Source organism: Amblyraja radiata, chromosome 13 (genome assembly GCF_010909765.2).
Source record: "Amblyraja radiata isolate CabotCenter1 chromosome 13, sAmbRad1.1.pri, whole genome shotgun sequence".
NCBI classification, from domain to species: Eukaryota; Metazoa; Chordata; class Chondrichthyes; order Rajiformes; family Rajidae; genus Amblyraja; species Amblyraja radiata.
Window position 1 is genome coordinate 34,629,214 of NC_045968.1, and position 15,017 is coordinate 34,644,230.

General features: G+C 49.2%; 1 protein-coding gene across 5 annotated transcripts in view; it reads right to left on the reverse strand.

The window, feature by feature from the left end:
* Positions 1 to 652: 652 nt before the first annotated feature.
* The window catches only part of tnik (TRAF2 and NCK interacting kinase), a 110,306-nt gene continuing 95,941 nt past the window's right edge, over positions 653 to 15,017 (reverse strand). For 4 of the 5 annotated variants that reach the window (XM_033031733.1, XM_033031734.1, XM_033031737.1 and 1 more), the window contains 10 exons: positions 14,465 to 14,632; positions 13,061 to 13,163; positions 11,622 to 11,792; positions 10,326 to 10,469; positions 8,238 to 8,372; positions 6,880 to 6,980; positions 6,647 to 6,796; positions 5,648 to 5,807; positions 4,165 to 4,304; positions 653 to 2,347 (listed from right to left, as the gene is read on the reverse strand). In XM_033031733.1, the coding sequence (XP_032887624.1) occupies positions 2,264 to 2,347; positions 4,165 to 4,304; positions 5,648 to 5,807; positions 6,647 to 6,796; positions 6,880 to 6,980; positions 8,238 to 8,372; positions 10,326 to 10,469; positions 11,622 to 11,792; positions 13,061 to 13,163; positions 14,465 to 14,632 (1,356 nt within the window). In that variant the 3' untranslated portion in view covers positions 653 to 2,263. The remainder of the gene's footprint in view (positions 2,348 to 4,164; positions 4,305 to 5,647; positions 5,808 to 6,646; positions 6,797 to 6,879; positions 6,981 to 8,237; positions 8,373 to 10,325; positions 10,470 to 11,621; positions 11,793 to 13,060; positions 13,164 to 14,464; positions 14,633 to 15,017) is intronic. The other variant, XM_033031735.1, reaches the window with a different exon arrangement.

Sequence of the window (15,017 nt, forward strand, 5' to 3'; positions counted from 1 at the left end):
ACCGACCAATGATCACCCGTTCACACTAGTTCTGCATTATCCCACTTTCACACCCACTCCCTACACACTAGGGGCAATTAACCTACAGACTCGCATAGCATTGGGATGTGGGAAGAAACCCAGAGGAAACCCACGAGGTCACAGGGAGAACAAGCAAAATCCACACACAGACAGCACACGAGGTCAGGATTGAAGCCAATTCTGGTTCCCTCGAAGCCGCCCCCCTGGGTGACAAAGCTCAAACTTTGCACCGCTTTGTGGTCTGTCCTTGCCCCCCTCCCCGCATCTCACCACCCCCTCTGATGGCTGCAAACATACAGGGGAACAATCTCACAGACCACACTCCCCACCATCGACCCCATCTACACGTCGCGCTGCCCAATAATCAAAGCAGCCAACATAATTAAAGACTTGTCCTTGTCTCACCCCAGTCATTCCTTCTTCTCCCCGCTCCCATCCGACAGGCGGTACAGAAGCTTGAAAGCGCGCACCACCAGACTCAGGAACAGCTTCTTCCCCTCTGTTATCAGGCTTTTGAACGGTCCTTCCATAAGCTAGGGCACCTCTACCCCATTGCGGACATTGGACTTTGTCTCTGGGGCTGATGCGCTACAATGCTGAGAACTATATTCTGCATTCTGCATCTTTCCCTGTGCTCTACTTAAGTTTGACCTGATTGTATTTTTGCATGGTATTGTCTGTTCTGTTTGGAGAGCATGCAAAACAAAGCTTTTCACTGTACCTCAGTACACGTGTCAATAAGAAACCTGAACCAAAGGGACCTCTGAGACTGGGTGGTGGCTGGGAGATGGAATGCCCTCGGGATAAGAAGGATAACATTTTTGAAACGGGGGGGGAAAAAAATTAGTAAGAAATGACACATTCAATTAATTTTTTTTATATACATAGAAAAAAGCTTCAACCTTAATATCTGCTGCTCAAACAGCTACACACAGAATGATAAGGAGGTAGGTTAAGGATAGGACCTGTAACACAGACTGATCCACGACAACACCCTAATCCATGATTAGCCATGCCGTGCAGCTAGTTAAAGAAAGAATATTCTTCACATCAGTCTCCAAACCACTTAGACAGATACATGTGGTGTCTCCATACAAGAGTACGAGGTTGGGCTCCCAAGTAACACATGGACACAAACTCCCTCCCTCCGACCACTATCATACCCTCCCCCTGGGCACAGAAATTTAATTGTTTATTTTTGGCATTTATACACGGTTTCAAAAATAAGAGTAGCCTCAAAGCTGGCCAGAGGTCCACCCTTACTCTCTACTATAATGTCAACTCTTGCCCGCTCACCAATGTACCAAACAGCTAATCAAGAACACACTTGGGCGGGCACGCACCCACGGAGTATCCCGTGAGGGGCCGTGTTCAGAGGTTGGGGTGGAGACACCCCCCCAATCACCCCTGGTAGGATTAATGCCAGCACTGACCCCCCCACCCCACCCCCCACCCTTATAGAAACACACACACACACACACACACATCTAATGCCCAATCCGCCCACACTTCCACACTCTGGGAAGGCAGAACTCAGGGAGAAATCCATGGTATTCCCTGTCATATGGGATATAATTCCCAGCTCTAATTCCTCATTCCTTAACCCTAGCTATAGTAGCGTGTGTGTCCCATCTCTGGTAAATTCACTCCACCCAGTGTAAACGGAACCCCCGACCCCATACGAACAAGGGAACACGGGACTTTATAATCAGTAGTCATTCACCACCCTCTTGGGAAACTGCAGCTCCAACATGGCTAAGCCTCCAGCTAACTCAGAGAGTTACTTATATAGACAGACCCATCCACCACACCACCAGGACTCTGTTTCTAATACTGTACTTACAGGAAGCCAAAATTAAAAAGAGTAATTTGCAAGGATCTATATGTGTCGACATCCCTCCCTCTCCCACCCCACCAACCTGCCCCAGTTGGAATCTCCATCGCTCTGTCTTCAGGGATAACGGAAGCAACCAAATCTCCACCTACCCCGGAGCACACTGTGTACCAGTGGCTCCGACCGAAGACTTTCACCACGCACAGAAAGTTAATCGGGACTTTAAAAAATTAGGAAATTGCCGTTGGGGCTTCCAGACACACGATACAGGCTTGGTAATGTTGCAGTAGTCCCATTGCAGCCTTGATGTCAAGAGCCGGTGTGCCTTTAACGGATAGATTGCTCCCCAGGTTCTCGACGGACATGGTCTCGGTGCAGTTTCGAAGATCAGCGCACACCCGAACCCTGCTACCAGTTCATCATCGAGTTCCTGTTCAGTGTCATGAAGAAGACTTGGCTACTGCCGCCCGAACGAACCGAGGCAAAGAAGACCTGTAATCACAGGGGAGACCGTCATACGGGGGGGCGGAGAATTCAGATTTAGTGCAGAAACAGACCCTTCGGCCCACCGAGTCCGTGCGCACCAGCGATCGCCCGTACACAAACTAGGGACAATTTACAATTTTAACCAAAGTCGATTAAACTACAAGCTTGCACGTCTTTAGGTGTGGGGGGGAAACAGGAGCACCTGGAAAAGCCCACGCGGAGAACGTACAGACAGCACCTGTACTCAGGATCGAACCCGCGTCTCTGCCGTTGTGAGGCAGCAACTCTACCGCTACACCACAGAGCTGCGGTGATTCAGCTTGCAATTATGAGAGGTATGTTTAGGATAGAGCCATCCGACCACACCAATCACCTGTTCACACTAGCTCTATAGATAAGACATATAGATATATAGGTGTCAGAGGTTATGGGGAGAAGGCAGGTGAATGGGGTTAGGAGGGAGAGATAGATCAGCCATGATTGTATGGCAGAGTAGACTTGAGGGGCCGAATGGCCTAATTCTACTCCTATCACATGATCTTTTGATACAAAGTGCTGGAGTAACTCAGCGGGTCAGGCAGCATTTCTGAAGAATATGGATAGGTGACATTTTGGGTCAAGACCCTTCTTCAGACCAACCTGCTGAGTCACTCCATCGTTTTGTGTCTATGTTTATTCACCCAGCATCAGCAGTTCGTTTTATTACACCAGTTCTATGTTATCCCACATGCTCATCCACTCGCTACACATTAGGGGGCAATTTACAGAGGCCAATTAACCTGCACACCTGCATGTCTTTGGGAAGTGGGAGGAAACCAGAGCTCCTAGATAAAATCCACGTGGTCACAGGGAGAGTGTGGAAACTCCACATAGACAGCAGGATTTAACCCTGGTCTCTGGCACTGTGAGGCAGCAGCTCTACTGCTGCGCCACTGTGGCATCCATAGATAGGATCGACAGTCAGAACCTTCCCCCCCCCCCCCCCAAGGTGGAAATGTCAGAGACTAGAGGGCATAGCTTTAAGGTGAGAGGGGGAAAGTTTAAAGGAGATGTGTGGGGCAAATTGTTTTCACATAGAGTGGTGGCCGTCTGGAATGCACTGCCTGGGGTGGTGGTGGTGGTGGAGGCAGATATGGTAGTGGTGTTTACGAGGCTTTTAGATAGACACATGAATATGTAGGGAATGGAGGGATATGGAGCATGTACAGGCAGATAAGAGTTGGTCTTGGCATCATGTCCCACACAGATACTGTAGGCCAAAGAACTTGTTCTTGTGGTGTACTGTTTGTATGGTGCCAAGTTAAACTAATCTCATCTACCTGTATGTGAACCTCCATTCCCTGTATATCCATGTGCCTAACTAACCATTGGATTACACCCTCCTCCACATCCCCCCTCCCCCCACTGTTTCATGTACCCATCCTCTACCCCCACTCTGGCGCGCGCACATTTCTCCCAGTATCTCTCCCCCACCCTATGCCTATGTCCCCTTCCAGCCATATCCCTCCCTCTGGCTTTACATTTCACTCCTCCTCTCCTTATCTGACCCTTTCGACTCCTTTAGCCTTTGTCACCTCACCTGTATTCACCTATCACTTGCCAGAGTTTGGCCTGCTTCTTCACTTTTCCTGTATTCTCCCCACACCCCCCCCCACCTGCATCAGTCTGAAGAAGGATCCAACCCGAAATGTTGCCTGTCCATTCCCTCCACAGATGCTGCCTGACCCGCTGAGTTTCTCCAGCACTCTGTGGCCGATGGCTACCTAAAAGCCTCTTCACGGAGCCGCTGGTGGCCGGGGTTTGCGGGCTGGTGAGACCCCTACCTTGTCGTTCCGTTCGCACAGAAACTTCAAGCGTTGAGCTCTCTTGTGCATGAAGACCCCGTCCAGATGACCCGTCTCCACCGAGCGGATCTCAATCGCCTTCTCTCCCCAGCCCATGATCTGGCTCGAGTGGATGTACGCTGTGGAGACCAAGAGGAGGTTCATCAAAACATTCATGTTATAGGGGCAGAATGAGACCACTTGGCCCGCGTTTACTCTGCCATTTCATCATTGCTGATCTCAAATCTCCTGCTTTTTCCCTGTAACCCCTGACACCCGGATTTAATCTGTCAATTGCCGCCTTAAAAATACTCAATGACTTGACCTCCACAACTGTCTGTGGCAACGTATTCCACAGAATCACCACCCTCAACAAATTTCCTCCTAATCTCCTTTCTAAAAATACGCCCTTTTATTCTGAGGCTATGCCCTCTGGTCCTAGACACTCCCACGAGTGGAAACACCCTCTTCACATGCACAAGGATTACCAAATTTACCAGGAAGGCTGCCTCCACCCTGGGGGCAGAGTTGGATTCATGGGAGGGGAGGATGCTCCTCAAACTGCAGAGCATCCTGGACAATACATCTCACCCCCTCCATGACACACTGGATCCACCAAGATGCAGGACAGAACGCCACAGGAGATCCTTCTTCCCTGTGGCTATCAAACTGGACAACTCCTCCCCCTTCTGTCATGGGGTATACTGAGACTGACTCCCCTCCCCGCCCATCCTCCCCTCCCCTCCCAAAACCTTGCACATCCCCAATCCTTTCCACGTCACTTTAATTTCATGTTTCATGTATTTTGTGTTTTTATGACTGTTGGCCGATCAATTCCCCTCCTGGGATAAATAAAGTTCTATCGTATCGTATTGTTTCACTCTATGTAGACCTTTTACTATTCAGTAGGTTTCAATGTGGTTTTCCCCTCATCCTTCTAAACTCCAGCAAGTACAGGCCCAGAGACTTCAAACACTCCTCATACGTTAACCCAATCATCCCCAGAATCATTCGAGTAAACCTCCCTTGGACTCTCTCCAAAGCCAGCATATCTTTCCTCAGATAATGGGCCCAAAACTGCTCTCAATACTCCAAATGCAATCTGACCGGCTCTTTATAAAGCCTCAACATTACAGCCCTGTTTTAATACTCTAGTCCTCTCGAAATGAATGCTAATGTTGCAATTGCCTTCCTTACTACCACTTAACCTTTTGGGAAATCTGCAGTGTACATTGCAAGCTCCCCTCACCTACAGTGTCTGTGCTTTGTCTTTTCGGAGCTAACCTTCTGGTGGTCACTACCCGTTCAACCTGCATGTTAACCTTTTGGGATTCCTGCAACAACTCCCAAAGATCTGGGTACCTTGGAGTTCCGCAGGGTGCACGATTGAAGTTCACGTCAATGGTGGCCTTGGCACCCAGCCACGGGAGGGAGGGAGGGAAGGGGACAGTGGGAAGAGGGAGGTTGGCTGTCTGTGCCTTACCGACGGAGGTAGGCATCTCCCCCCACTGCAGCACGATATCCTTGGTGATGCGTCCGTAAGTGTTGACGTACACCCCCTCGTCTTCATAGCACACCAGCATCTCCATCCCCTCCGTCTTCGGCAGGATGATGAGCGCATGAGGTGTAACGTTGCCCTGAATCTACAGCCCAATAAGACAGGGGGAAGAGAGACGGGGAGGGGGAGGGGGAGGGGGAGGGGGAGAGATGGGGAGAGGGAGGTGGAGGAAGAGGGGGTGATAGAGGGGGTGAGAGAGTGGGTACGAGAGAGTGGGAGAGAGAGAGAGAGAGAGAGATACCATTAGAACTGGGGGGGCTCAGGATGGGGGTGAGGGTTGAGATTTAAAGGGGAACTACTGAGGGGAAGCCAATTCACACAATGGCCGGTACATGGTGTGGGTACAGTATATGGTGTATTTGGCGTCCATATGGTGCATGTGGTGGGTGAATGGTGTGCATATGTTGTGCATATGATATACAGTATGTACATGGGTATACCATATGGGTTTATGGCCTACAGCTTCAAGAAGAAACTAAAAAGCCATGGAATGTTGGCCTTCATTGCAAGGGGGTTGGAGTATTATTACAACAGTGCAAGGAAACTAGGGGCACTGTGTACATCATTGCCCAATGCTTTTAAGTCCCTTTAAAAAGGGTTTTAGACTTTAGAGATAAAGCATGGAAACATGCCCTTCGACCGGCCGAGTCCATGCTGGCCAGCGATCACCCCGTACACTATCACTATCCTACAAAGAAGGGACAATTTACAATGTTACTCCGCGTCAGAGCTCCTGCCGTGGTCTCCGCAGTGGAGCTCCCTGTGGTTTCCGCGATGAATAGTAAATTTACTCTTGCGCAGTAGCACTTCCGTTTCCCCACTTACCCAACATCGAATTACACAAGGACCGGTGGGACGTAACCTTTAGGTGAATCACGGAGGGTCTGCATAAGTCTTGGATAAAGAACAGAGCGTGGTACTTACATGTGAGGGTACATATATGTCATGAACGGTCCCTGAATCCACATCGATCACGTGGAAGCCAGTGTTAGACCCATAGATAACCTTTAACCTTTGCCCCTCTTCCACCGTCAAGTCGACCAGTAATGGCCTGTGCTGGAGATCTGTAAAAAACTGCCGAGGAAACATCGTGCGTTTAAACAATGAAGGTTTTTGCCAAATAACATGGAGAAAAGCACGTTGTGAGGCTACTGTACCTTGAAGGCCATGAACTTGTGGTAAGGTTTGGGGGCCCAGGCATAAATCTCCACCGCATTCTTCAGAGCGATCACCAGAAACTTAATCCTCTCGTACTTCACTGCAACAAGGTTGGAGAAGTTGGGAATAGATAGGGTAGATGTACAGAGTCCTATGCCCAGTGTAGGGGTATCAAGAACGAGAGGACATTGGTTTACGGAGAGGGGGGGTAGATTTAATTAGAACCTGAGGGGCAACTTTTTCCACACAGTGGGTGGGTATATGGAACGATATGGAACGATATGGAATCAATGATTGCAGATCCACTTCTGGGACCAGCAAGCAAAGATGTGCCTGGCTTAAGGGCCTGTTTCCCATTTCACAACCTAATTCACGACCTCTGCTGAGTTTGCCCTTGACTCATACTCGCAACATGGTCGTCATGAGGTCGTAGCAGGCCATGATGCTAGTCGTAGGTACTCGTGGCATCAAGTAGGTCGGGGCGTTTTTTTCTAGCATGATGAAAAATGTCCACGAGTAAAAAAGGTCGTAAATTAGGTTGTGAAAGTGGGACAGGCCCTTTAAGCGGCATCATGACTTCACGCTGCCTTGGCAAAGCCACCTGCATAATCAAGGACCAATCTCACCCTGGTCACTCCCTTATCTCCCCTCTCCCATCAGGCAAGAGGTACAGAAGTGTGAAAACGCACACCTCCAGATTCACAGAGTTTCTTCCCAGCTGTTATGAGGCAACTGAACTATCCCATCACCAAATAGAGAGCAGTCCCGACCTGCTATCTACCTCACTGGAGACGCTCAAACTATTTTTTAATCGGAATTTATCTTGCACAAAATGTTATTCTCTCTATCCTGTATCTGTACACTGTGGGCGGCTTCATTGTAATGTCTTTCCGCTGACTGGATAGCACGCAATAAAAAAAGCTTTACACTCTACCTCGGTACACGCCACAATAATAAACTAAACTAAACTATGGAACAAGCTGCCAGAGGAGGCAATACTATAACAATATATTAAAGGCACGTGGACAGGTTCATGGATGGCGGGTAGGTGGGACGAGGGTAGATGGGGCATCTTGGTCAGCATGGGCAGGTTGGGCTGTAGGGCCTGTTTCCATGTTGTATGAGTCTGTGACTCTAAATTAAGGATACTGGCACTGTATGGATCTGGGGTCCACATATGTACAGAACACTGCTGCACACATCTGGCGGTTCACATCTGTACAGACGAGGTAGACAGCCAGAACCTTTTCCCCAGCTGAGCCGCTGAGTTCCTCCAGCAGTTTGTTCTGACAACCTTATTCCACAGGGGAGGGGGTCGAGAGTCAGGCCCAGCGAGTGGAGACCCAGTCCTACGTACCGACTTTGTAGTGTACACATCCCTCCAGATCCCCGACAGTCGTCCAACCTTGCTTCTTTTCCCCCTCTGGGTCGTTGTGCAGAAACCTGTTCTTCAGCCAGGACAGGTAGTACACCCTCAGCTTGTTCTTCTTCCCTATACAGAGGGGAAAGATTATCACGACATTTTTTAAATCAATCACGACAGTCCTCGTCCTCCATTATACAGGGTCGTAGACTCCCAGGCAGTGATTCCCCCCTAATCCCCTCCCCCGTCGGGCAGAAGATACAAAAGCTTGAAATCGCATACCACCAGGTTCAGGAACAGTATCTTCCCCACTGTTATCAGACCACTGAATGCTCCTTCCATAAGCTAAGGTGTGGTCCCAATCGTCCAACCTACCCCACTGATGACCTTGCACTTTTCTTTCATCTGCACTTTCAATGACAGTAACTGTTCAGCTGCAAAACTATATTCTGTACTCTGGTATTTTTCTCTTTGCACTACCTGTTGTACTTGTGTGTGGCTAGATTTTATTCATGTGCAGTCCAATTTGGATAGCAAATTAACATCGCTTCTCGGGACAATCTATATTACTAAAAGCCTGATCTTGACCACTTCCTGTTTTTCTGTTTCATGATTTTAGAAAAAAACGCTGCCACTTACGCCTGTGATTTTTGGCCATCTTACTCAGACTTCCCCTCCGCTGCACAGGACAAGAGGATTTTCCCCATCGATGAAAAATAAAATAATTATGAATGTTTTAAAAATGTTGAGATTCTCTCTGTTGCCCCTCTTTGAAACTTGCCAAATAATGAAAGGCCTGGATAGAGTGGATGTGAAGAGGATGTTTCCACTGGTGTGAGAGTCTAGGACTGGAGGCCACAGACTCAGAATAAAAGGATGTACCTTTAGAAAGGAGGAATTTCTTTAGTCAGAGGGTGGTGAATCTGTGGAATTCATTGCCACAGACGGCAGTGGAGACCATTGTATATTTTTAAGGCACAGGTTTTTGATTAGTACGGGTGTCAGGGATTATGGGGAGGTCAGCCATGATTGAATGGCGGAGTGGACTTTATGGGCTAAATGGCCTAATTCTGCTCCTATGACAAGAACTCATAGAACTCTCTGCCAAACTTTGTGATGTCTCTCTTCCACCACAATGTTGCTCCTTCAAACCTGCTGCTAAGGCAGGTTGTTGGGCTTGTTCACAGCGCCAGAGACCCAGATGCGATCCTGACTACGGGTGCTGTCTGTACAGAGTTTGTAGACGTTCTCCATGTAACCGCATGGGTATTCACCGGGTGCTCTGGTTTCCTCCCACACTTCGAAGATATGCAGATTTGTAGGTTAATTAGCTTCTGTAAACTGTCCCCAGTGTGTAGGATGGAACTAGTTGATGGGCTGATCGCTGGTTGGCATAGACTCAGTGGGACGAAGGGCAAGTTTCCGCGTTGTATCTCTAAAATATACTAAATTAAACAACACCAACGTGTTTACAAGTAGAAAGAATTGTGAACTAGACCTCTCACCCCAGACACTCCCTCATCTCTCCTCTCCCAGCAGGCAAATGATACAGAAATATGAAAATGTTAACCTCCAGATTCAGGAACAATTTCTTCCCAACTGTTATCAGGCAACTGACCCATCCAATTGCCAACCAAAGAGCGGAACTGAGCTATTATCTACCTCAATGGAGACCCTCAGACTATCTTTAGTTGGACTTTACTGGACTTTATCTTGCACTCAGCATTATTCCCTTTATCCTGCATCTGTACACTGTGTAGAAAGGAACTACAGACACTGGTTTACACTGAAGATAGACACAAACTGCTAATAGAAACAAAATGCTGTAACTCAGCAGGTCCGGCAGCATCTCTGGAGATAAGGAATTGGTGACATTTTGGGTCGGAACCTTGTTCAGATTGAAAGTAGTGGTGGGGGGTAGGGGGATGGTGGGGGGGGGAGAGGGAACTGGGGGCAAGAAAAGTCCAGAAAAAATCAGGGCCAGCAACAGATGACCTTAGGAAGGTGGAGCCTAGAATGGCCCATTGTTGGCTGGGGAAGTGGTAATGATGAGAGGGGTCTTCAACTCTTCAAACCGCTTACCGGATATAGTCACCAGGATGTTGAGACCTTCCAAGACGTCCATTTGATGGAAACGCCTTCTGCTGATCAGGTTGTAGACCTTCCCCTGCCCGCTCCGATCCAGCAGCATTAAACCGTTCTCAGTGCCCACCAGAAGGTTCACTCCTAGAAGACAAAGCACGGAAGCCCATCTTTGTGGGTGAGGGGAGCTTGCAATGTTTAATGTATGCAGGATTCCCAAAAGGTTAACTTGCTGGTTGAATCGGTAGCATGGAAGGCAAATGCAATGCTAGGATTTATTTAGAGAGGACTGGAATATAAAAGCAGAGATATAACGCAGTGGCTTCATGAGGCACTGGGCAGACTGTATTGGAGTATTGTAGGCTGTTTTGGGGCCTATATCTGAGGAAGAATGTGCTGGTGTTGGAGAGGGTCCAGAGGAGGTTTACGAGAATGATCCCAGGGATGATTGGGTTAATATATGAGGAGGTGGGATTTATGGGGACAGTACGGTACTACCCGGGACCACAGTGGGCAGCTGGTTCCATCACGGCGCCAGGAGAGGCTGTCACGTCACATCACGTGTGGGCGAGCGCTAGGTGTGGCAGGTGCATGCGTCCAAGCCCGTGCAAATACATGCATTCAAGTGCAAACACACATACACACACGCATATGTATAAACACACACTCGCAATACATACATGCACAATCAAGGTATGTAACGCACGTGCACAGCAAACACACGCACTCTTACAGGCGCACATGCAACACACACACACACACACATTCCTCAATGCATTCTCACACACACACTCTAATGTACACATACATGCACACAGACATACACTCCCACACACACACAGCCATACACTCCCACACACACACACGACTCCAAGTTATTCCAGGATAGGCAACACCTCCGGGCAATGTGATTCTGGAGAACCCAGACTGCTCTACACCCTCCAGGGGGTGCTGTTTAACACGGCCAACAATCGCCCCAGTCCCACCAATGCCAACGATGGCCCTGTCCCGCTCGTGACAATAATGACCCTATCCCACCAGGAGCATGCAGCTCCAGTCTGCGCCTTAGAAAAGCCCCGGCTGCCCCGGAAGCGGACACAGGAGACTGCCGACGGTCTTCCTGTGCAGAGTTCCAGAGACACAACACAGGGATCCCGGGCAGTGGAGCTGAGGAACCTCCCATCCTGATCCCAGTCCAAGCACCGTCAACTGGCTGATGAGAGTGAGGGAGTGGGGATATGATCGGAGGTGGTGGGGAGTGGTGGGCAGGAGAAGGGAGTGGAGCCCATGACTTACCCCACAGTGCGGCGCACAGTATTTCGGAGTTGAACCTCTTCTTGTATTTGCGGATCTCGGGGGTGTCACTGTGGGGCCGAATGTTGGTGGGATTGACGTTGACCACCGAGATCTTCCGGACTTCGTTCAGCTTGGCCTCTTCCTGCCTCAGCATCTCCGAGGTGAAGATCACTGTGGAAACACGGGAGCCGTCTGAGAATGGAGAACAAGGGGGTACGCTCCGGGACTGGCAGGAGTCACACTGTCCAACCCCTCTCTAAACCACCGCACCCAAGGGTCAACGAGGGCAGGGCAGTAGACGTCATCTTCAGAGGCTTCAGCAAAGCCTTTGATAAGATTCCACATCTAGGCTACTCTAGAACAGGGGTGGGGAACCTTTTCATGTTGGAAGGCCGCATTAAGTTAGCTGTAATCTAATAAGGCCGCATCCAAGAAACTTCAATTTAATATAGGATTATTTTGTTGAATCTTCTTTTACTTTGGTATTTTAAATACGTTTATTTTAAGATTAAAATTAAAATAATAAAAGACGAACAAAAACATATTAATAAAAATAAAAGGATTTGTTCTACAAAATTTCGATTCATTCAAAAGGCCGCACTTAATGGCCTAGAAAGCCGCATGCGGCCTTAAGGCCGCAGGTTCCCCACCCCTGCTCTAGAAGATTGGATCACTTGGGATCCAAGGAGAGCTAGCTAACGATGCTGAATTAGTATGATGGAAGGAAGCAAAGGGTGGTGGCGGAAAATTGCTTCTCAGACTGGAGGCCCGTGTTTAGTGACGTGCCTCAGGGATTGGTGCTGGGCCTATCACTGCTTGTCATCTACTGCATATCAATGATTTGGATGTGAATGTACACGGCATCAAGGACGAGAGGACATAGCTTGAAGGTGAGATGGCCAAAGTTTCAAGGAGACGTGCGGGGCAAGTTTTATTTTTACACTGGTTGCCTGGAACGCTCGGCCAGGGGTGGTGGTGGAGGCAGATACGGTAGTGACATCTAAGAGGCTTTTAGATGGGCACACGGATGTGCAGGGAATGGAAGGATATAGATCATGTGCCACATAAAGGTTGTGGAGGCCAAGTCAATGGATATTTTTGAAGGCAGAGATTGATAGATTCTTGATTAGTAATGGTGTAAGGGAGAAGTAAGGGTTATAAGGTAATGGTGTCATGGATTAGTCAGGGTTGTAGGGAGAAGGCAGGAGAATGGGGTTGAGCGAGAAAGAGAGATCAGCCATGATTGAAAGGCGGAGTAGACATGATGGGCCAAATGGCCTGATTCTACTCCTATAACGTATGAACATGTGCAGGCAGAGATTAGTTTAACTTGGCATCATGTTAGGCATGGACATTATGGGCTGAAGGGCCTGTTCCTGTGCTGTACTGTTCTATGTTCTATGGTTCAAGAGAAAATTGAACAATTGGTCATCGCTCACCTGCTGCTGAAGACTCTTCCTCACTGCCACTGGGCGACGTCTGGAACACCCTGGGGTCCACAAAGGGGGCGAAGGAGGACTTTGTGCCAGATCCCCGGCCGAACTGTAATGCAAGCGCATCGATCGATCAGGGCAAGGGGTCCACCCTGGGGAAGGACCAAAGGCCTGCCCCCCAACAACACCCACACATTGAACAGAGCAAAACCTCTCAAGCCCTTAACCTTTAGACTTTCGAGACACAGTGTGGAAACCGGTCCTTCGGTCCACCGAGTCTGTGCCGACCAGCGATCATCCCGTACACTAGCACTATCCAATACACTTGGGACAATTTACAATTTTATGAAAGCCAATTAACCTACAAACGCGCACGTCTTTAGAGTGTGGGTAAAACCGGAGTACCCAGAGAAAACCCACGTGGTCACAGAGAACGTGCAAACTCCGTATAGACAGCACCCATAGTCAGGATCGAACCTGGGCCTCTGGCGTTGTGAGGCAGTAACTTAACTGCTGCTTCACCATGCCGCCCCCTTCTATAAATGTTCCGGGTACCTTGCTGAAGAGAAAGAATAAAGTAGAAGGAAGAAAGGAGAGAGAGAAGAATGGGGGGGGGGGGAGTGGAGTGTGGAGTGCCTCCCTGCTAGCTGTTTTCCCCGTTGCAGGTTCGAGGAAGATGGAGGGATCGAGAGAATGGGCGGCCAAGGCTGGGCCATTGAAGGGGGTTAAGGATAGAATTCCATGGCTCGGGTCCCTGGTGGATGTAGGCATGGTCAGCGGTAACATGGCAACAGGAATTGTGAAAGGCCGGAATTGGAGGTGTGCTGAGATCTCAATGGATTAGTGGAAAGGGTGGAGGAGAAAGCCATGGAAGGTTGAGAGTGGAACCTGTGAGGCCTGGAGGCCGAGGGCAGGTACTAATAACAACATATAAAAGACACTTGGACAGTACATGGATAGGAAAGGTTTATAGGGATATGGGTCAAACGCGGGCAGGCGGGACCAGCATTAATGCGGTATCTTGGTTGGCATGGGCCGAAGGGCCTGTTTCCATGCTGATATGAGGAGGTCAGATCCCAACCCAAAACGTCACTTATCCATTCCCTCCGCAGATACTGCCTGACGTGCTGAGTTTCACCAACATTTTGTGTTCTGAACAAATATTTAAGTTGGTTAAGGGAATAGAAATGGAAAATGTTTGACCCTATGTCAATGATTTTACCCTACGGCACCTTGACATAGAATCACAGAAGCAGCAAAGATGGAGGTTGTTCAGCCTATCGTGCACTGTGCTAGCTCTTTGCAAGAGGAACCTTGTTGGTGTTGGTTGAGGTCTATCTAGGAGAGGGTTCCTGGGGCGAGAGGGCACTCTCCTCCCGGTGAGGCCCTCCCAGCCGTGGCGCCACCTACCCCAGCGGCTGAGTCCTTTTCCTGAGCGAGCTGAGATGATATCCGCCCCATGGCTTCAGTTGGCGTGGTGGCAGGAGACTGGCTCTGCTGAACCAAATCAGGCAGATTGGTTTGGCTGGCAAAGCCATTACTGTCAGCATGGCCACTCCGCGATCTGTCGCCACAAGTCTGCAGAGACACAGAGAGGCAGATAGATAGATCGATAGATAGATAGATAGAGAGGACAGGCAGAAGACAGACAGAGGGAAGCACACACACCACCAGCTGCTGCCACCTAAGACCACCAGCTCCGCCCCCCCCCCCCCTCCTCTTCCCTGATGTAAGGACAATGGCAACAGGAATTGGGGAAGGCCGGAATTGGAGGTGTGCAGAGATTTCAATGGATTTTTGGGAAAGATGGAGGAGGAGAAACCCATGGAAGGTTGAGAGTGGGAGCAGGACAAGGCAGCAGAGACAGGAGAGGAGGTCATCATGCATTGGGTAAGGGAAACAACAGGGCTGTCATCTCTGGTTGGCCCACTACGCAAGGCCATTGGTCTTCCAACAGCCCATG